The following is a 22,479-nucleotide window of genomic DNA, read 5'->3' on the forward strand; positions in this document are numbered from 1 at the left end:
CCGGAAATGAAAGCGGCACTTTCCATTGTGTTTGTTTAGACAGACAGAGCATAGGTCATTATTTTTGCTGAAAGCTATCCTTTCACTACTAGTAAGCATTTTAAATTTGCTACAGTCAAATAGTCGGTGATTAGACTTACAATAACTGCAGGCAGGCGAGGCGGTCGCTGTCACATTCACCACTGCCTTGTGGTAAGACTTCCCCGGTGTGGGCGACGGCTCAGCATTCTCCAGTGCCAAGGCGCGTTTCTCCAAGTACAGCAGGAACTCGGTGACTGTGGGCTCCTCAGTGTCATCACGCTCCAACTGGTATGCCCGTGACGTGTAGGTGTCTAATTTACGGTACAAAATAGCCAATATAATAGGATTCCAATTATCTGTACTTACATTTAAATTCTTTAATGCAGATAAAGATTGTTTGATGCATGACACAAACTGTCTTAAATTTGCAGGGTTAGATTTGACCAAGGCATTTATATCAAGCAAGGCATTAATGTGTTCATTTACAATTTTGAACTTATGGTTATACCTCTCCTCTAAAAGCTTAAGAGCCTCCTCGTAGCTGCCTTCAGCTAGAGGCAGGTTCTTAATCAAGTCAAAGGGTTCATTTGCGTGAAATGAGCGCAAATATTAGGTCCTTACCTATGAAATTGGCGTTTTTGTTTATAGATATAAGTCTGATCCTAGTTTTTTTTTTTTACAAAAGTACATACACAATTACAATAAAACTACAATATGATTTCGCCAAACTGCTTGACAGCAATTAATTGCTATTTTTTATTGTTAAGTGTTCAGAATTAAGCCTTGAAAATAGGTCTTTTCATGTGCTGTCGGTTCGAGTATTAAAATTACTTATATTTTTCTAATGGTACCAATTTTCAAGAAATGGAGATATTGAAAACATACCTTAAAGGTGTCAAAAATTACTGGAAAAATTTTGTTTGGTTTGAATTAGCCATCAAAAAAATATCCGCAAAATTAATTGTATGGAAATTCGTGTTTCGTTGAAATTCTCCGAACAAAACGCCAATTTCATAGGTAATGACCTAATAGTACAATTTTTGGACATTATCAATTGATCTATCGTTGTGTATTATTGCCTTAAACAAGTTAATAAAACCTGTATATTCACTATACTTACCAGTGAAAGTTTCAATTTTTATAGTAGGCAGTTTAGCCTTTTTGCAGGAAGACGCGGGAGCGTCAGACGAGGGCGCATCAGACGAGGACGACTTGTTTTTTATAGCCTCATTGAGGATAGTGAGAATGTTGTAGTACTTTGCCTCATAGTCCTCCACATCCTCCGCGTCCGCTTCGTCTAAGGCTAAAATCTCCTTATTACATTGCTCGTAATCTTTGAATAACTCACCTATCCTGGCGCGCTTCGTTTCCAAGTTAGAAATTGCACTAAGGCCAACATCATTCTCATTATTGCTAAAGTTGAAGAGACGAGTGATTGAGGCCTTGGTGTAACCTCGTGCAGCTCGCAACCTCCTCAAGTCTTCAGATGCCATTATTGGTGATTGCGATTTAAAGGACTTAAAGTACGACATAAACTTTAGGTATAGTGTAAGCTACTTAACATAGGCACAAGCTTCACTCCCTACAATGACCAGTTCATCCATGAAATGTGTTTTAAAGTATTCGTTAGTTGGCAGCATTGGCCACCCAATGCTGCAATGGCGGCTAATATCAAAAATTATTTTTTTCGCGACGAATGACGAATGACATTTCGACGAATTACATAATTAAAATTGTAAATATTTTGTGAAAACTTGCGCGATGCGAGGAATGTAGATTCTCGATGTGTAGAAGCGAAGAACCAACGTGATGCTCGATGCGACGAATATAAGTTTCGCGACACACGCGCGTTTTTGCTTGAAATGTAGATCCACGATGACCACGATGAATTTGAAGCGTGGGGTGTGCGTAGGACCGACGATATGCGCGATGCGACGAGTATGTTTGCGTCGCATGCGAATCTTTGCGTGAACAGTTGCACGAATATATGACGATGAATGTATGCAGCGAATAGGTATTGTAGCCCTATTGTTTCGCGCCGCTTGCGTACTTCTTTTTAAAAGCGTGAATATTCTTGCACGAAGGAGCCGATGGATCGGTGACCATTTATCGCAAGCCGGAATTTTCTATCTTCGTCCTTTCTTCTCTCTCGAAGGACCAATGTTCAGCGGTGAGGTGGATAATGCCGGTTCAGTTGAGGCGAAGATAATTAAAACCGTCTTGTATAGTCACAAATAATTATATTATCAAAAGCACAAGTTACATATTTTGGTGTAATGTGAAGTATAAATTATTCTCGTTCCCATGGTAATATAATTCAAGGATAGAACAATACCATAGATAACTATGAAAAGGAATTAGTCTTCTGTTGGACTTGTCCGTCTGTCTTTCATCAGGCTGTATCTCAGGAACCTAATTTTACTTTATTTTGCAATACTTACTTTATTTTTTCTTGTTTATTGGAATTCTGATAATTGACATATTTGTACCTATCTCCTGACTTAAAATATTTGTAATTTAGTTAAGTTTAGTTTAAGCAAACCTTTGCATGCTTTGTTAAGCAGAATGTATTGGACATTTTTATATTGTTAAGAACTTGTTTTGTGTACTACATTCTTGCAAATGAATAAATGATTTAATGATTTAACCGTGATAGCTAGGCTGTTTTTTTGCCGTTTTTTGCGTAGGTGGTACGGAACCCTTCGTGCGCGAGTCCCACTCGGCCGGTTTTATCTTTATCAAGTTCTTCTAATTTGGAAATATTAAATAGAATTACAAGATTTTTGCCGAAGAATTGCCGATTTTTGACCCCCCCCCCCCCCCCTAAAATCATCAAAAAATCATGCTTCGAATGACCTCGTTTCCTCCTTCTTCATGCTACCATCATCCGATGTCTAGACCCCCCCCCCCCCCTAATTTGAAATGACGTAATTTATGAATAGCCCCTTACAGTTTACTTCTTCTTATAACTCAGTTAAAAACGAATACTTACCAAACTTTGGAATGTTTTTATTTATATTCTAAAACAATAATAAACAAGTCTGCAACTATAAGAAAAGCCAGTTTAGTGGAAACTGTAATTACATAGTTTGGGGCGTGAAACAATCAAACAAGTAAACAAACTAACTTAATTAGTTACTTGAGCAAATGGAACTTTAGAGTTAATTACCCTTTTTAACAAAGGTCAGACTCATTGTTGGCATAGAGAAATATAGTAAGAATAGAGTGGTCACTCCATACGTCAGTTTTGGTACCAAAAAGACTATTATTTTTGCATTCGACATCTAGCATCGAGTAGCGGAATTATAATTAAGAGGCCGGTATCGATTTTAGTCGCAAAAAATGTAAAATTTATAGAAGAAGAAGAAGAAGAAGAAGAAGTCATTTATTGTTTACCGTGTACAATAAGGTGGAATACAATGTTATACACATACAGTCACAACGGCAACCCATATCGGGTATACAATATTACATTTCCAACTTAACTAATACTTACTTAATTTAACTAAAACTACATATTTGTTAACATGCTAGTTGGTCTCATACATAAAGTATTCATGCAAATTATAAAAAACACGATCAATCAACCATCCCTTTAGCTGTAGTTTGAATTTTTTTCCGCTTAACATTTTTATGCTTGAGGGTAGGTGATTGAAAACTTTAATTGCAGTTATAAATGTGCTCCTACAATAAGCTGCATTTCTGACTGCCGGGAGCAATATGTTGTATTTGTATTGCGATCTCACATTATCACGTTGTGCTGAGTAAAATGAAAAGTCGCATTTATTGTTTGACACAAATAAGCAAAGCTCGTAGATATACAGCCCAGTTAATGTAAGAAATTTGTTTTCTTTAAAGACGTGTCTTAGGGACTCATTGTTATAGAAGCGGTATATAATCCGGATGCATTTCTTTTGCAGAATAAAGGTTGATTCTACATTAACTGAATTGCCCCAGTAAATTAAACCATAGCTTAATAAAGGATATACATTTCCATAATAAGCGTTTTTAACTGTATCTTCTGAACATGTATTTGATAATATGGATAAGGCATAGCACTGACTGGAAATTCTTTTGTTAATTTTTTCCACATGAGATTTCCAATTTAAATGTGGGTCTATGGAGACGCCTAAAAAATTGGTACTATCTACATCTTGAATTTTTTTACCCATGTATTCAATATTCATGTTCAGTGGGTCTGTTTTGTAGTTCCTAAATTGCATAACTTTCGTTTTACTTGTATTCACATTTAAATTAATTGAGTTAAGCCATTCTACGACAGTACTTAAGCAATTGTTTATTTTCTGTTGAAAGTTGCAATCTTTGTTTCCATCGGAGAACAAAATAGTTGCATCATCAGCAAACATTACACAAATGTCATCTATGATTTTGGGAAGTTCATTCACATAGATTAAAAATAAAAGAGGGCCAAGTATGCTCCCTTGGGGAACACCAACTTTGGTAAGTTGAAATTGGGACTGTATCAACTCTATACATTTGATTTTTTTATTATAACTTTCTATGACAGTGGCTTGTTGTCTGTTGTCTAGGTAACTCTCAAGTAGTTTTAGAACGTTGCCTCTAATACCTACGTTATTTAGTTGTGTTAACAATATACTAGGAACGACACAATCAAACGCCTGGGACATGTCCAGAAATAATGCAACGCAGGGTCTTTTGTAGTTGATATCATCCCATATATGTTTAAACAACTGAAATATGGCAAGCGATGTTGACTTGCCCTTTTGAAAACCAAATTGGTATGGATGAATAATATTATTGGAAACAAAAAATCTTACAATTCTATTGTAAATACATCGTTCGATAGATTTAGTCGATGAAATTGTACACCTTTTGTTACGTAATAGAAATAACAAGTACTGGTTTCTATTAGCACGTCTTCTTATCTTGCCGTTTATTAGATCAATTTTTTGAAAACAGACTCACTAAATTAGGAATGATTTTTTTTCTGATGGACGTTTAGGTAAACGCGCGTAAAGCACTGATTTTATCGATCTTATTTGTAAATTTCGTAAAGTTAATGCTAAAAATGGTAATTTTGTATTACACATATCCTGTAATACAAAATTAGCCCTTTAATAGGTAGACTACATTTTTGTTATTATGACTTTGACGTAGTGTAAATGAAAGTTAGACGAAATCAAATTACTCCAGAAATTACTTCATAACAAGTGACAATGTCTCTGAAAATCGACTTAATTTCAACGTAATTTTGATACTTAAATAATCTACAACATTTCCTCAAACTGTTCATTATACATCATTTTGAATAATTTAGCACCATATTTTTTTGATGAATTTTTAAAATCTGCCCCTTCTCGTCATAGATTACCAGTGACGCACGCTCGCGACCTCATTATTAAAAGGCAAGATGAGAAGAAGTGCTAATAGAAACCAATACTTGTTATTTAGATATTACGTAACAAAAGGTGTACAATTTTAACGACTAAATCTATCAATTTTACATTTCTGCTCTAAAATCGTTACCGGCCTCTTAACACATGCACTGCGTGTGCCATCAAAATCGTTGCAGATTTGTCTTGGTCTAACTCTAAGTGCTTTTGATCATACTCTAATGGCGAGCACTCCTATCCGAACCGAAATTAAAAAGTAACTCGTACGACGTTTTAATTTATCACATGATTCACATGTATTGCTGAGGAGACATGTGCTAACTATTGATCACAACAATCGATAATATCCCACAAGGTTACGATGTCGGTACCGATGTATACATGACTTTGTAACTCCAGTCGTTTTATGACTGTAGTAAACGATTAAACTAGAAGTAAACCGTAATCAATAAACTTGTAGAATCAAACCAAGCTAACTCTTTATGGACTTTGCTATGATTATGTGTGAAGGAGTCACCATAAACTTCATTTTTTAATGAGAATATGACGTTTATGGCACTTATAGACGTCAAAGGAATATGCGCAAGGTTAGCTAAAGGTTCTGTTTGGATTTAGATTACACCAATTACTTAATAAAAAAAACCGCCCTAGAGCGGTAATTAGCACAATACGTGCCTATGTCGAAAATTAAAAGGGCCATTTATGTACTGTCAAACGTTGGACAATACACGTGCGATAAGATAATTCGCAACTCGTGTCGATTTGTAAGCGCATTTTTTTTTGAGTGGAGAGGCAGACTCAAATAATTTACTGTCTGATATCTATAAAAGCAAATGCAAAATTAAACTTCTAATATTAGGTATGTTAATAAAATCTTCAGTCGTTTTATTAAAGCAATCCTCTTTCGTTCCGCTCCGCTTTGAGTGCTCTCTTGAAGGGTTTCCATTCTTTGAGGTCTTATTTATATTTCAAAAGGTAGTAAAGTATAAATTGATTAGACAGAGACAGAATTAGACCTAGAGTATTGAATGATTAATGTACCCACTTAAATTATTATTAAATAAATTAAATTATAAATGTATAATTTACAAATACTTTTTATCATAAGAAAAACGATTATGCCCTAAACTGTTTTTAAGAATTATCGCACAGGAAAAAAAACTGAATTTATGCCTGGACCGTCGTCTAAAAGCGCAAATCAGTCAATCTAAAGCCGATTTACATTTTAACATATTTTTTTTTGTTTACAGATCTTGCCAAAATGGGAAGCAGTGAAAACCGGAACGATATCATTCAAATTTAGAACGAATGAACCGAACGGTCTCATTCTCTTCAATATGGGCGCCAAGCCACCAAGGGTAGGTTGCACGGTAAGGGGTGAAGCTTTTGGGGTTGGCCGATCAATATCCAGATCATCGTCATGGTCATCAATAAAATCATCAATACGATCATCAATAAAGTCATCGCCATTGACATTATCATCAAATACTTAAGGTTTCATTATGGAGAATTGCATTTTAATCAGGCTGTTATTTTATTTTGCTTCTGATTTGTGACAACGTCTTGTGGTCTTTTGGCTTTATTCATAAACGTGTTACTGGCCTGAATTAGCTATTAATAGTTAAGCTTTACTTTCTTTTTGGACAAATCGCTGTAGAATGTTAGCCTCGGGATACATTTAAAACTTTGATTGAAGAACTTACTGATATGCAAAGTATTATAAGTCGTAAGTAATATAACTAATAGTCTTAACAGATATTCGGTGCCATGCATTTCTGAGATATACAAGTAGGTTATTAGAGTTAGACCATAAGAAATCTGCAACGATTTTGATAGCTCACGCAGTGCAAGTGTCATTTATTCGTCATAATTTCATGGAAGCTTGGCGTTTAAAATAACTCTTGCACTGCGTGTGCTATCAAAATCCTTGCAGACTTCTCTTGTTTCAACTCTAGTTGTATGAATTTAGGCAGACCTACTTTTTAGATTAACTTTATTATCTACCTGCTAGTTACGCTGCCTTTATACTGAGGCAGAGATGACCGGAGATGTGAAGATCAGCCAATAGCATAGGCTGTAATCCAATGGAGCGGAAAAGAGGATGTGGATTACAACCAATGCTATTGATTTATACCTCTCATCTCCGCCTCAGTGGAAAGGCAGCCTAACTCTATGTCTAGATTTGATTATCTATAACCTTGTTTACTTGGATCATTAATTAATATCGTTAGTCAACTTCAGTAACTGGCAGGAAGTTGCGCAGGATCGGGACAGGTGGCATGCTCTCGTTTTGGAGGCCAAGATTCTCTTTGGATCGCTGAGCCAAAATAGTTAGGTTGACTAAACTTTAGAAAACTGCTCATTTATTAAAAGACGTTGTCACTAAAAACATAGCTATGCTATTAAAAGCAGCGCCATTTTCATACAAATCTTTCTTTATTGCAATTCTCTATACAAACATCACTCAATGGATAAATAATTTTGATTTGATCAGATGATAAAATCTACTCGATCAAAACAAAATAATCCCTTGAAAGCCTGCATGGTAGGCTCAGACGATCGAAAAAATTAATTCACATAAATAGGGGAATTTGTGTAAGGTACCTTATAAAGTTTCACCCACTTTTTAAGTGTTGAAGTGTTTTTATGTTTATATGTTACTTGGGCACTGTAGAAGCGAGCACCGACACTGATAGGTAACACGTATTTTGTGCTTGGAAAAGGCGAAAATGTCTAATTTCTTAGGCATTTATTGAAGCACAAAGTTGTATTGCTAACGCAGAGGAATCAAGCTTGACTATAGAGAGGGCTTTATTAATACCTACACAAATTTGCACTATTGCTTCTTTAAATTACTAAATCACTTTAAATTATTTTCTAATGTAATTATCATTCTGATCTTCAAGCTTCTAACAGTCAATTTTTTTAATCTTCTCACAAGTTACTTCAAAATTATCTTTAATTTTTTTTACCAATATGAACATTTTTAACTTTTGCCTTTTGATTCTAACAAACTCTTTTATTGTCGCTAATACGATCAAATCCAATAGAAGCATGCCCAGAATTTCCGTATTCAAATCGTCCGTGAATAGTTTGCATGCATTACGTGAGTTTGCGACAGTTTTTATTTTCCCGTGAGTTACAATTTTATTGATTTCTGCTAGGTTAGGTTCTATTTTAGGTTTGTGTTCAGAATTAAAATTTGTTTGCATGGTTACTGTTGTAGTAGCTTAACGTGTGAAATTATAATGAATGGAATCGATTTCTGCAAACAAGGTACTTTCAATGTCACTGCTTTCTAAATATTGTAAAGAGCAAATAAAACTATTGATAGTTTAAAAACTAAATCAGACTTTAAGATGTAGGTGATCAATTGGGACACCACTACGTTGGTTACATTTTTAAGATTATTAAAACTTATCACCGATGGTCGTAAATTAGATTGAACCAAACGTTTAGGTATAATTACAAAATAAATGTTAAATGCAAATAATTATAGGCCAGTTTGTTCGTTCATAGTAACTGAACTGCTCCTGGTTAACATAATGACGATAATAACTTTAACTCTTTTGACGCTTTAGGCGATCCCTAAAACCGTCATCAATGGTTACGCTACAGAAACTAGTACAGAGAATAAGTTTATGATAAACCCTGTCAATGAGTAACTCTGTATTTTTTTTCCTTTTTATGCGTGCAAGTAAGTTTGATACGTATGTGTCCTTGGCCTTGAACTTGGTGTGACTTATCTAGATGTCTTATTACGTTCAAAGGGTTCAGTGTAACAGCTTGTCTATAAAATATAGTACCCGTAGCGCATTAGTTATCACGCACTAGCCGAAAAGCATGCTAGCTTCTACAAAATAAAAACCATAATAGCCTGGCACGGACTACTTTCCAGGCGGATCTCTTCGCCGTGGAGATGCTGAACGGGTACATCTACGTGCACATGGACCTTGGGTCAGGGGGGGTGAGGGTGCGAGCGTCGAGGAGAAGGGTGGACGACTCGCACTGGCACGAGTTCTTGTTGAGGAGGACTGGGAGGGATGGGAGGGTTACGGTGGACGGTGCTAATGCGGAGTTTAAGACGCCTGGTGAGTGTAGAATTAATACTTACGAGTACTACCTAATATTATAATAACGGCAGCAACTGTATGTCTACCTTTTCTCACTTGCTATTAGTGCAAGTTTGAGTCCCGGGGAACGACAGGATAGTTTTCTTCACATAAATAATTAATCGGGTTCTTATCATACCGATGCGGTTTTTGCAGTGCGAGCAGGACATCGCTATAACGCTGTGTCGCTCACACATTGTCGGGCCATGCGAAAACCGCATCACTGTAATATACTTCACCTAACTTGAAGAGTAAATTGTGATTACAAGAGCTATGTTCTTAAAAAACCTTGGCTAGGCTAGGCTAGGCGCATATGAAGAATATGGAAGAAATATTCGCTGTCAACGGGTAAGTCTCGGTAGCTCAGTTGGTGGAGCGGCGGAACGGTATGTTAGTTTGAGTCTCGCCCGTGAGTTTTTCCACTTTTTCTTTATTTCCATGCATTTAATTCTTACAAACATTTCATTTCCAGGAGAGTCAAACCAACTGGAACTCGATGGCGCCCTCTTCGTCGGCGGCCTGGGGTCGGAATACTCCGCAGCCAAGACACCCCCCGTGTTGTGGACGGCAGCGTTGAGGCAGGGCTTCGTCGGCTGCGTGAGGGACTTGGTGCTGAACGGCAAGTCCCAGGATCTAACGGCATATGCAAGGCAACAGGACTCTGGTAAGTACTGTATTTTATCTACTATTGAAACTATTGTTGGATCAGAAAACTCTGCACCCAAGACACCCTCTGTGTTGTGGACTGCAGCGTTGAGGCAGGGTTTCGTCGGCTGTGTGAGTGACTTGGTGCTGAACGGCAAGCCCCAGGATCTAACGGCGTATGCAAGGCAACAGGACTCTGGTAAGTACTGTAACCTTCTATTGAAACTCTTTGTTGTTAGGTCAGAAAACTCTGCACCCAAGACACCCGCTGTGTTGTGGACTGCAGCGTTGAGGCAGGGTTTCGTCGGCTGTGTGAGCGACTTCGTGCTGAACGGTAAGCCCCGGGATCTAACGGCATACGCAAGGCAACGATTCTGAGGAGGAACAGTCTTAATAAGTACAGATTTTAGCTATGGTTTAGTGACTTTTTTATGATATAACTAGGAGGCATACGAGTAGACAAATCGCTTGATGGTAAGCAATTACCGTCGCCAATGGACGTTCCAAACAAGAGTGGTTGTGAGTGCGTTGCCGGTGTATTCATGTCTTGACGGTAAATACAAGTAGAAAGAAGGCTACCTATTGACATTCAAGTATGTATCTAATCTAGCAAAGTTATTCAGTTCTTTTTTATGAAATAAACACCTAAGTACAAACTAAAAATAACATCTAAGCATGTAAATGCTCGCTGTTTTATTTATAAAAGTACAATGACATTGGAAAACGTTCAATTAACAAAATGGAATGTCAGCAATCACTTAATTTTTTTATAACGAAAGTACCCAAAGGATAATTGGAAACAACAATACCTATGTATAAATTGTAACAACAATTATTTTAATGAATTAATGTCCCTTATACGAATCATAATAAATTTCATCTTTTTATTAATAAATAAGAGAATAAGAGAAAATGAATGACAGCCGAAAGGCAATGGAAAATAATCAAAACAGGTCTTTATATTGTTACCTTGGCTTGTACCGAGCGCCTACTGTTGCCCGCCACTTAGAAGTCATTCGTGTGTAGGTTTTTTTGTGTTACATGAAGAGTATTTTGCAAGATTCCGGGTCTTTTTGGTGTCAAAGTGTACGTTCGAATTGGCCTTTAGAACTTAGTCGTTAGAGGCCAATTCAAACTGACATTAAACATAAACATAATTTATTTAAAAACACGTAATTCATGGTTACATTCATATAAAACAAAGAATTAAAAATAGTGATATTTAATTTACATATGCCTGTTCAGGCACAATAGTTCTATTGTACCATCAAAATGATATCTACATAATGTCAGTCGAGCTTGCATTTTGCTCGTATTTGTCCGTACATGTATGTATTGGTACACGTAGTGATATGCTGGATATAATGAAGATTTAAACATATTTTTTACCGTTATTATTATTATTCCAGCATCCGTCCGCCCAGCATGCCATGTGCTGATGAAGCAATGCGTCAACTCCCCTTGCCAACACGGAGGTGTCTGTTCAGAGGGCTGGAACCGACCTCTGTGTGATTGTTCCTCTACCAACTATGGCGGGCCAACTTGTGGACGAGGTAAGTTCATCCGTGCGCCTCGCATGCCATGTGCTGATGAAGCAATGCGTCAACTCCCCTTGCCAACATGGCGGCGTCTGTTCTGAGGGCTGGAACCGACCTCTATGTGATTGTTCCTCTACCAACTATGGCGGGCCAACTTGTGGACGAGGTAAGTTCATCCGTGCGCCCCGCATGCCATGTGCTGATGAAGCAATGCGTCAACTCCCCTTGCCAACATGGCGGCGTCTGTTCAGAGGGCTGGAACCGATCTCTGTGTGATTGTTCCTCTACCAACTATGGCGGGCCAACTTGTGGACGAGGTAAATTCATCCGTGCGCCCCGCATGCCATGTGCTGATGAAGCAATGCGTCAACTCCCCTTGCCAACATGGCGGCATCTGTTCAGAGGGCTGGAACAGACCTCTGTGTGATTGTTCCTCTACCAACTATGGCGGGCCAACTTGTGGGCGACGTAATATCTTAATCTTTATTTAAACCAACACCTATTTTAACGAAGATATGATTGAGAATCATTGTTAAATACTTTAGGGGAATTCTAGAAAAGTTTTGAGTAGGTACAGACAGCAGCAGAAGTTGCTAAGTGGGAGTGGTGTTCAAAATTACCTTGATCAGCTTTTATTGTCTTAGCAATATACAAGTCGCGTCAAAATCATTTTGAACACCCAGCAGGTGCCCGCTTGGCACCTTCTGCTGCTGACTGTACGTGACGCTATTTTTTAACACTTCCGATAAAGCTAAGAAGCCAATATTTGGCATGATAACTTGGCTTTAAATTCAACCGTAACTATATTATACCTTCTTATAAACTACAAATGTTCGGGACGAGAGAAATTTCTTCATTCGATTTGATGATTGTTTTTTGCAAACCCACTGTGTATTCACAGAGACAAATAATAAACAGAAAAAAGAGATAGTCCTTCTGTCCAATTACCGAAAGTTAATGTCCCTGAAGGGCTTCTTTTGCGGCGTCCGCCCCATAGCGCCCTCGTAAATTCGTTAATATGTAAGGTTCTCGACTTCCCATGTTAGCTATTCAGAAAAAAATAAACATATTACGAGTTTCAACAGAATTACGAGTATGTAATTGTCATAGCAAGTAGATACCTGCAGAAGTCCCTGATGGCCCGATTCGAACTTTAAGATACGTCAAATAATACGACTAGATACGATATGGATTAGATATGTCAGTGTGTGTATCTTAAAGTTGGAATCGGGCCGTATGTGTTACAATAAAACTGTTTGGATAGCTGAGCATCACGAACCGTAGGTACCTACTATTTCCCTATATACATTGATACTGTGAGCTGTAGACCGCGCGAAATCATTAAAAAAATCTAAAAATTTTCCTTCGTGGACTTATTTATCAGCAACCTCATTATGGTCTTAAGTGCCATAGAGCACTTAAGTTATTTATGCCAATTTCCGCATTTTTTTACAAAAAAACGAAGTGACTGAAAAGAATATCTAAATACCAAGCCTGCTCACAAAATTTCACGAGAATCGGATGAGAAATGCGACCTACAGAGGACATCCGAACATACGAAAATATTTTGCCCAAGCTGAAACTGACACCTTCGCCAAAGCTCGGTCAATTACTTGTATAAGTACGCGGGAACTTACGAGGTTAAATACAATTATTTAAGCCTGTTAAACTAGAACCCAGTCCAATCAAAGAACTATTCCATTACATTGTTAAAATTTAGTGCCCCCATAACAATTATCGTTCGTAGCCGACACGAAATTACTAAGACACTTGGTACTCTAATAATCGTTAGTAACTTAGGTCATAACCGTTTTGTGGAACAATTTGGCATTTGACAATAATGAAGATAACGGTTTCCGATATGTTCCGTTTCTGGGAATATACCCAGATTTAGCAAATTAAAGTCGCATTCAAGATAACAGTTTTGATTCACGGTTAGCTTCACTAGACTTGTATCGACCGGGATATGGACCGTGATTACCTTTTGTGATGTTTTCGAGCTCCCAATAATTCGACGCAGTTACCTAACTGCGTACCTACCCTACTATAGTACTACCTACCTAGGTACATGCATCTTGTTCACGGGTATGATATCCCGGTCGATATAAGTCTCATATTCAAGATATCTGTAAGCGCCTTGTAGGTCATATATTCAGGGACAGCTGGTGGAAAATTGTACTGGTGGATAACGACCCACACAGGAGATGGGTGGGTTATTACAACAAGGAATAACGAAATACTACGTTAGGGCTATATTGCAAGTTTTGTAGCTAAGTAGGACCTACAATTGCCCCTGTTTCATGAAATCCTAAATCCTCAATAATGGTGTCCTAATTGCTCGTATTTAAATCATTAATGATGCTTAACGGAATGGTTTTATACCTACTAAAATAGTTATATATTTCTCGGAGGTAACTGTGGAACTTTTAAATTTTTCACCCCCATTAGACCACACCTTGTAAAAGTTACTTTAAATCACACTCCTTAAGCGTCCCCAGCAAGCTCGGCCGAATTTCACCTTCCCATACAAACGGAGTTTCGTTCCCATTTTAAAACGACGTGTTAGATTGTAATGAAACTTTGCACATACAATGACATGAGGTATATCTAGTCCTGTTAATAGTTTATATAGCTCCAGTTTATAAAACAAACGAAATAAAGCAAAAACTAGTTTTGTATGAAAAACTGAAATTCGCTGTATTTTTTAACTATGGTATCTGAAGCTACGTAAACTAATTACAGGACTAGATATACCTTATCCTATTGTAATTACAAAGTTTCAGAGCAATCTAACTACCTAGTCATTTTAAAATGAGAGAGTAACTACGTTTGTATGGAGAAACGATCGACTGAGGACTCTTAACACATTCAATACCACTAAGTGCTACGGGTTACGCTCGTAGCGCGTAGCCACGGTTTCGTCGTATGTAGCGCGTAGTCGCTACGAACAGTGTACCCGACAGTCGGGTTCTTGGTGTTGAATGTGTTAAATTAGTATAAGTGGACCAGCTAGAGGGTCATATCGTATATGTTATTAATTGCCGTAATTGTTGAAAATTCTGTAATTACAGGGATAGAATTCCGAGAAAATAATCGTACTACACTTATACTTTTCGAAAACTACCTGTTTTCTGTCAACCTTGAATTGTATAATTTACACGGAGAGAAAAAATATTGTTCGAATTAGAAACCTGATTTCTAAAAGACGGGATTATCAAACTCTATTAATTTTTACATTTTTTTTTCTAGGCGGTAGAAAATAATATAATTTCAAGTTTATTAATTTCATAGTATAGGAAATACAAAACGGTTTTACTTAATCGTGAAATTAATATTCTCTACTCGGAATAACAGAGTTGTATAAATTCTATAAAACTTTCCTTGAGTTTATTAATGGTGTACTAGTTACAGTACGTAAATATTACTAGATAATACAAATGGGATTTATTGAAATCGGTGGCTACAAATGAGTATTAATAATTATAAGTCAATTCTGATTTCTATACTCGGTAATCTTGTAATAACAAGTCCCTTTATTATTCTTATGAGTTTTATTCTTATTTCCGTAAATAGTAAATAGCTTTATAGATATTAGTAAAGTGTACTAATAACAAGATTCCTAAACGCGCTGGGCGCCCCTCCCCCCGCACGCGTACCCCGTATCCATCTTTGACTCGTCCATTTTGCTTGTAACCTCATCGGCGAAAGGAAGAAATTATGTCATTGTGCCCAAAAAAATAGTTTGGTGCATGTGGTGTGTCGTTGAATGGAACTATGACTAAGTCTAATTTTAACTACGTTGAACATATAACAAAGAAACCTGTAAAATTGGGCCAGCGACTTGTAAGTAACCATAATTGCAATTTACAGATGCACCCGTACCTGATCCTGATCCAAGCCATTCAAGGGCGATTGGAGCGTGCCACGCAAATTTAGATCACGTAAGAAGTGATCGTTCCTTACGGGATCTAAATATGTCTGGTATATTTCTATAGCGTTTGAATCGCTTGGATCAGGCTCAGGTGCTGACGCATGTGTACATTGCAATTATGGTTAGGTACTTAAAATTAAATCGCAGCTTACTGAATCCCATGAATTATTCTATAGATTTGTAATTTCTAGTAAAAATATTACTGAAAATAAGAGTGCTGCTTTATTGTTTCCAAGCAAACTATTGTGAATTTTAGTCACGGGATTAGTAAAACCAAGAAACAAAACACTAGATAAAACTTCTCAGCTTTATAAATTCCATGACTTTTTTTTTATAATTCCTAATAAAGTTTACTTGTTTTTAGTAAACAGTATTGGGTTTCCAAAAAGGATTTCTTTTTTGGGTTTAGTAAATACTATTAGTAAAACTGGTATATAACCGTTAGTATAATCTACTTGTCATGGGATTCACTAAAATTTTACTAATGATTAATATTTTTTCGCAAACGCCTGGAAGAGCTTCTGGTCCATGAAGACGCTAATGAAGGGCAACCTTCCACTCTCTTTAAAGCGCAAACTCCTCGACATGTGTATCCTGCCTATCCTTACCTACGGCGCCCAAACATGGTCTCAAACTGAAACTGAAAAGTCCAGACTCAAGGTTTGCCAGAGAGCAATGGAACGCAGCATACTGGGTGTTCGTAGAACCGACCGTATTTCATTTCATTTCATTTATTTATTGCATTCCATGTTATTTACAGATGGTATTTTAAATTTAATTGAACAGCATGGACCCTGAATAGGGTATGGCAAGTTAACCTTAATAGCTAAATACATACTTAAAGTTACCTTATAAAACATATTATGTATTGCTTAATATCTAGTTAGTTTCATCACAGTAAATAATAATTAAGGAATCTAATTAACACTAATAATAATCAATACGAATTTAAATGCTATACTTGTTTATATAATGCAATGATGTCAAATATTAATAATCGAATTTAAGCTGTCGTGAGTCATACTAACACTAAGCGATACAATACCACTAATAATGTAAATTCTTATATAATAATAATAATGTCAATTTATTTATAATAATAATTATGTCAATTCATTTATAATAATACTTCATTTAATCATTCCATAACATTGAGACAAAGTTATTGGTTTTAGTAAAATTAATAATTCTCAGTCGTTATCACTATTGTCAGATGCCATAAATTCTTGATAAGAATAAAATGATTTATCAATTAACCACGATTTCAGTTTATTTCGAAACATATTATAAGTTTCAACGTCTTTAATAGAATCTGGGATTTTATTATATATTTTTATCGACTGGTAATGGGGCCCGTTTTTATACATAGTTAATTTAGGTTCAGGGAGAACTAGTTGTCTATTTCGACGCGCGATTTTAACATACTGGAAGTTGGATATGTGTTTTCTTACAAATAGTCCAACCTCCAGTATGTAAATACATGGTAAGGTTAGAAGCTTTAGGTTAATAAAGTGTGGTCGGCAGCTTTCTGGTTGTCGGATGTTAGCTATAACGCGTACGCATTTTTTTTGTGCTATAAATAGATCTTCGACGTCTGTGCTATTCCCCCATAAGACTACCCCATACCGCAACCATGCATAGGCATATGCGTAATATGCCGAAAGTGCACATTCTACGTTTGTGTTCCTTTTTAATACACTTAACGCAAACAAAAAACGTGATAATTTGTTCCTGACCTCTTCAATATGCGTTTTCCAATTTAAACTCGTGTCAATGTTTAATCCTAATAGTTTGAATGAGCTAACCTCTTCGATACCAAGTTCTTTTGACGTTGCCGATAAATCTAAATCGTCTTTTTGGTACGGGTGAAATTGAATTAATTTGGTTTTGCTCATATTAAGTTCCAAACTGTGTTCATTTAACCAATTCGTAATTTCTGTTAAGGTATCGTTGATATCGCTCTGAAAGTTATGGTTATTAGGACTTCTAAACAAGAGGGACACATCATCTGCGAACATGATGCAAGTATGTTTTGTAATTTTGGGCAAATCATTAATATAAACTAAAAATAGGATACATCCCAAAACTGACCCCTGAGGTATTGAACAATTGGTTATTAGGGTGTCTGATTGTATGTTTGAGACTTCACCTGTTTTTTTGTCGTGATGTTGGATTTGTACGCATTGCGCCCTGTCTTTTAAGTAGGATTGTAACCATTTGTGTGCACCGCCTCGAATACCTATTCCATAAAGTTTATTTAATAGGATAGAATGTGAAATTTTGTCGTATGCTTTCGTCATATCTAACATCAAACCGATAGCGTAATGTTTATCTCGTATACAATTAAGAATTTCATTGACATATTTATATACTGTGAGCGTGGTGCAGTGTTGCTTGCGAAAACCATTCTGATTTACATCTAATAGGTGAAATTTTTCTAAAAACTTGTAAATGCGATTTGCCATTGTTTTTTCGAAAACTTTGGATATTACAGGTAGTAAGGCTATGGGTCGATATTGGTTTGAATTTTGCGGGTCACATTTATATTTAAGAATAGGTTTTATTATTGTAAATTTTAATTTATCTGGAAAAGTTGATTGCGTATAGGACTGGTTAATTAATTTAGTAATTATAGGCGTAAGTTCTGCACTACAGTTTTTTAGCAAAGCTGTGGGTATTTCGTCTATGCCGGCACTATATTTGTTTGGGAGAATTTGTTTATTAGAAACACCGAACTGCGTTCCAAAACTGGCATTGTGGATGTGGGCATGAAGGCCGCAAAGCTGAAATGGGATTGGGCAGGGCACATCTGCCGAATGCACCCAGAACGCTGGGCTAAAGTATCCACGGACTGGATCCCACAGGGTGGATCTCGGGGCAGAGGAAGACCCAAACGGAGATGACGGGACAACCTAGATACATTCTGTGTGGAGTGGCGGGAGTGTGCCAGAGACAAGTGTGTGACAGAGACACGTGGCGGGAAAGAGGAGAGGCCTTTGCCCAGCAGCTAAAGAAAAAAAAAATATTTTTTACTTGTTTCTACTAAGTTTTTCTCTCCGTGTATTAAGCGTTTTGATTGGATATAATTGGATGAAAAAATCAATAACAAACAAGGTCTACCGCGATATAATTTCATTGTTGTTACCTTTAATTCCGACGTTTCAGCTGAGTTGCACCAACTGTGGTCACGGAAAGGTGACCACAGCTGTGTGGTGTGGTGTGTATGACAATGTTCAAATTTCAGTTCGATAAAAGTGAAACACAGAACTCTGTAATATTGGGCCAGCGATTTGGTCGAGCGCAACGGCCATTATTTGCCGCTCGCCACGCCGCGCGCTGCCTGCGAGAGCAGTCCGCGGCCTGAGAGTACTATCACCTCTGCGTCGCACTGAGCATATTGTCCTTTCATTTCAGAGTCAGCAACGATATACCTAAACGGCAGCCAGCACCTCACGGCGGCACTTGGACCAGAACACGTTACGCAAACCGAAGAGCTGATGCTCCGCTTCAAGACCAGCAAAGCGGGGCTGCTGCTGCGGACGGCGTCAGAGCATTCTGCGGATCGAATAGAGCTGGTTGTTGCCGCGGGGAGGGTACGAGCCAATGTACGGCTAGGGGACAGGGAAAAGGTGAGAAAAGGATTTTTTTTAATTAGACACAAAGCTAAGTGGGGCTTTTGCAGAAGCTATAAAACATTTTGAGGACTGAAACTGTTATGAACTTATATGCATCGATCTATATGAGCCAGAATAGTCCTCAAACTACGTCCAACCAAAAGAGAGATAAGGCACATTGCGGAAAGTACATCCATCTTCCAGAAAATCACAGCCATAAGAGCACTGCTACTTACTTTGTAGGTATGATGGTGAGTAAGGTTTTCATTACTTCCAAGGATGAACCCTTGTAAGCTTTTAGGGTCGCGTGTGTATCCCCACTAGAGTTGCAAGCGCTCAAAGGCTGCGGTGGCTGCTTAACATCAGGTGGGCGGCCCGCTTGTTTGCCATCGTTGTGGTATAAAATAAAATATATCCAGAAAACTATTGGTTCAATACCAACAATGCGGGGATTCTGTAGACCATTATGACCATTTCTTTAGACCAAAATTGCACAAATCAGTCTCAGTATTCCAAGAGTAAACTAAATAATTGGTTTCTGGAGACTTTTCAATATAACCAAGTCTATTTGCAAGACATTTTGTCCAACCAAGAGTACAGTCAATTCCTTTGTATTTTTCAGAATCTCTTAGCAGGCTCAAACGTGGCGGACGACAACTGGCACACGGTTCGTTTCTCGCGCCGCGCCTCCAACCTTAAGCTCCAGGTGGACGGAGCGCAGCCCGTGCGCGGTATGTTATGTACGTATGCACGGGACAGCACCCGCACACTTTTATTTTGACCCCAATGTAGAAGGAGATAAGGTTGGTTTTGGTTTCACTCCGCAGCATGAGCATGGGTTTGATGATGTTGATAATATAGATAGTCATATTACGAACAGAATTGACACAAATACAAATGTGGACATTATTTCATAAATCCTGACTATAGAATCTGTACCTTACACTTTTAATACACTACATGCTAAAATACAAGAAACCACAAATGAGAACATCATTACATCACACAATACAAAACTAATAATGATGTTAAATGTATTTTGAACAACGGAGTGGGACCAAATATAATAGTTAAGTTTAATAAAATTACTTTACAAAAGACGTTTATACGAAAACGTCTTTTATTGGTGTTAGATGTCCTGTTAGAGATGTAGTTAGCTGCTTATTTTCTGTTGGTTTCTAGCTGGCACTTGATACCTTCACCTTTTAGTTGGATGCCCTAACTGACTTTGTTTACTTTTCTTTCTCCTGTAGTATCCTATGTGAATGTGCTAAATTTTAAAAATCTTCTCTAAAACTGTATTTAAATCATGATCTTTAGTATTTAATCGGTTTCTAAAATAAAACTTATTCTTATTTATGAGGTGTGTTTACAATCATATCACTTTGTAGAAGCTAAAGATTCTAAACCTGTATCTGAAATATAAACTTTTAAATTAAGATTAATCATAGTTGAATGGCAAAAAGGCACGCGAGGCTAAAATGAGAGAAGAGGTTAATAATGTTCTTTTACGAAAATTTCTAAAGCCAGCTCATTCTGACAATCATTCTCTAGAACTAGCTAGCTACAAGCATCTTGAAGTATGGCTCTTTCCAACTAGAATGGCAGTGTGTACAAATGCTCTTGTAGATAATCTGATGTTCTATCCGGCTTTCTATCATGTAAAATACTTGTGCTGTATAGTTTATGTACTGTAAAGCAACTGTAAATGCTCGCTAAACTGAAATATCTTGAGCTAGTTTCTTTTTATTTCAACGTCAATGTTGTGTTACCGTCCCTAATCGTTTCATTTCGTAATTGCTAAATAATAATGGTTTTGGATTTGCAGCTGAAACGATTTTAGGTAAAGCTTCGACTTTGGAAATATCGACGCTCCATTTAGGTGGCATGTATCATCCTGAAGAAGAAATTCAAATGACGTCAACTTTGCCCAACTTCGTCGGTTATCTACAAAAGTTTGTCTTCAATGGCATGAAGTATATTGACCTAGCTAAAGCCATTGGAATGGGCAACGATGCAAACAACAACAACATTAATCAGCATGATTCTAATATAATATTTACTGGGTCATTTGTCAAACCTGATTCTTTGAATGTATACAAAGCAGTGACATTTAAATCGAAGCATACCTACGTAGGTTTGCCGCTACTGAAAGCTTATGGAAATACATATTTAGATTTTTACTTCCGTACAACAGAGATGGATGGTCTCTTGTTTTATAATGGCGGAAAGAAGCAAGACTTTATAGCAATTGAGCTAGTCAATGGCCATATACACTGTGTGTTCAATCTTGGGGATAACGTGGTTACCATGAAAGACAAATTGAAGAATTTCTTGAACGATAACAGATGGCATACAGTGTCGGTTAGAAGGCCGACGCCGAAAATGCACACGCTGCAAGTAGATGATGACATAGAAATGCATACGACAAGTAAGTAATCTTCAGCATCAGACTATTTTGGTAGTATTTGTACCTTTCTTTTCACGTCTCTCTTGTATCAATCGATACATTATAATATTGCGAAATCTGCTTTTCGATTAGACCTTGTAAAAGTTGATAAGGTTATAGCCCAAATAATCTTGGATGATTGCCTCAGCGGCTGTCTGACAACTAATCCTATTTGTGCCTTAACTGTATGAGTTTTGACCTTTAATGTATTCGGAATCGACCTTCAAAAACAAAACAGGATTGTTTTCTTTTAATGACGTAATTTTTCAATAATACCCAGAGACAAAAATTAACACTTTGTTATTTTCTAATAATATCCTTTTCCATGATTACAATTAGGGTTTGCACGACGGATCCGAAATGTATGCGAATATCCGCGGATCCGGATCCAGATACGGATAATTTCATACATTTCGGTTCCGGATTGCAAACCCTAATTACAATGCTCCGCTTTTCTTTGTCTAGAAGTCGATTTGTTTTAGCAAATAGTTAAGTATTAGCTCCTAATGATGGCAATGTATCACCGTTATAACGTTTCAACTATATCTTCCAGGTTCAAACCTAATGTTAGAGCTAGACAGCGTCCTGTACGTAGGCGGAGTTCCTAAGGACATGTACTCGTCGCTACCAGTTGGGGTTCTGTCTCGACAAGGGTTCGAAGGTTGCATGTCCAGCCTGGATCTACCTGGGGAATCTCCTTCGTTGATGGAAGATGCGGTTGTTCCTAGTTCATCACTGGTGTCGGGCTGTGAAGGTATAGAATACAAAACAAATAATGTTGTTTAAATTTTTGA

At 37.3% G+C, this 22,479-nt stretch overlaps 1 protein-coding gene across 1 annotated transcript in view; it reads left to right on the plus strand.

The window, feature by feature from the left end:
• The window catches only part of LOC134799084 (neurexin 1-like), a 66,982-nt gene that overhangs the window by 35,635 nt on the left and 8,868 nt on the right, over nucleotides 1–22,479 (plus strand). The window contains exons 6-13 of the mRNA XM_063771462.1: nucleotides 6,647–6,766; nucleotides 9,295–9,487; nucleotides 9,981–10,172; nucleotides 11,563–11,706; nucleotides 19,037–19,251; nucleotides 19,859–19,967; nucleotides 21,065–21,667; nucleotides 22,239–22,439. Coding sequence (XP_063627532.1) covers nucleotides 6,647–6,766; nucleotides 9,295–9,487; nucleotides 9,981–10,172; nucleotides 11,563–11,706; nucleotides 19,037–19,251; nucleotides 19,859–19,967; nucleotides 21,065–21,667; nucleotides 22,239–22,439 — 1,777 coding nt within the window. The remainder of the gene's footprint in view (nucleotides 1–6,646; nucleotides 6,767–9,294; nucleotides 9,488–9,980; nucleotides 10,173–11,562; nucleotides 11,707–19,036; nucleotides 19,252–19,858; nucleotides 19,968–21,064; nucleotides 21,668–22,238; nucleotides 22,440–22,479) is intronic.

Source organism: Cydia splendana, chromosome 18 (genome assembly GCF_910591565.1).
Source record: "Cydia splendana chromosome 18, ilCydSple1.2, whole genome shotgun sequence".
Classification (NCBI taxonomy): Eukaryota; Metazoa; Arthropoda; class Insecta; order Lepidoptera; family Tortricidae; genus Cydia; species Cydia splendana.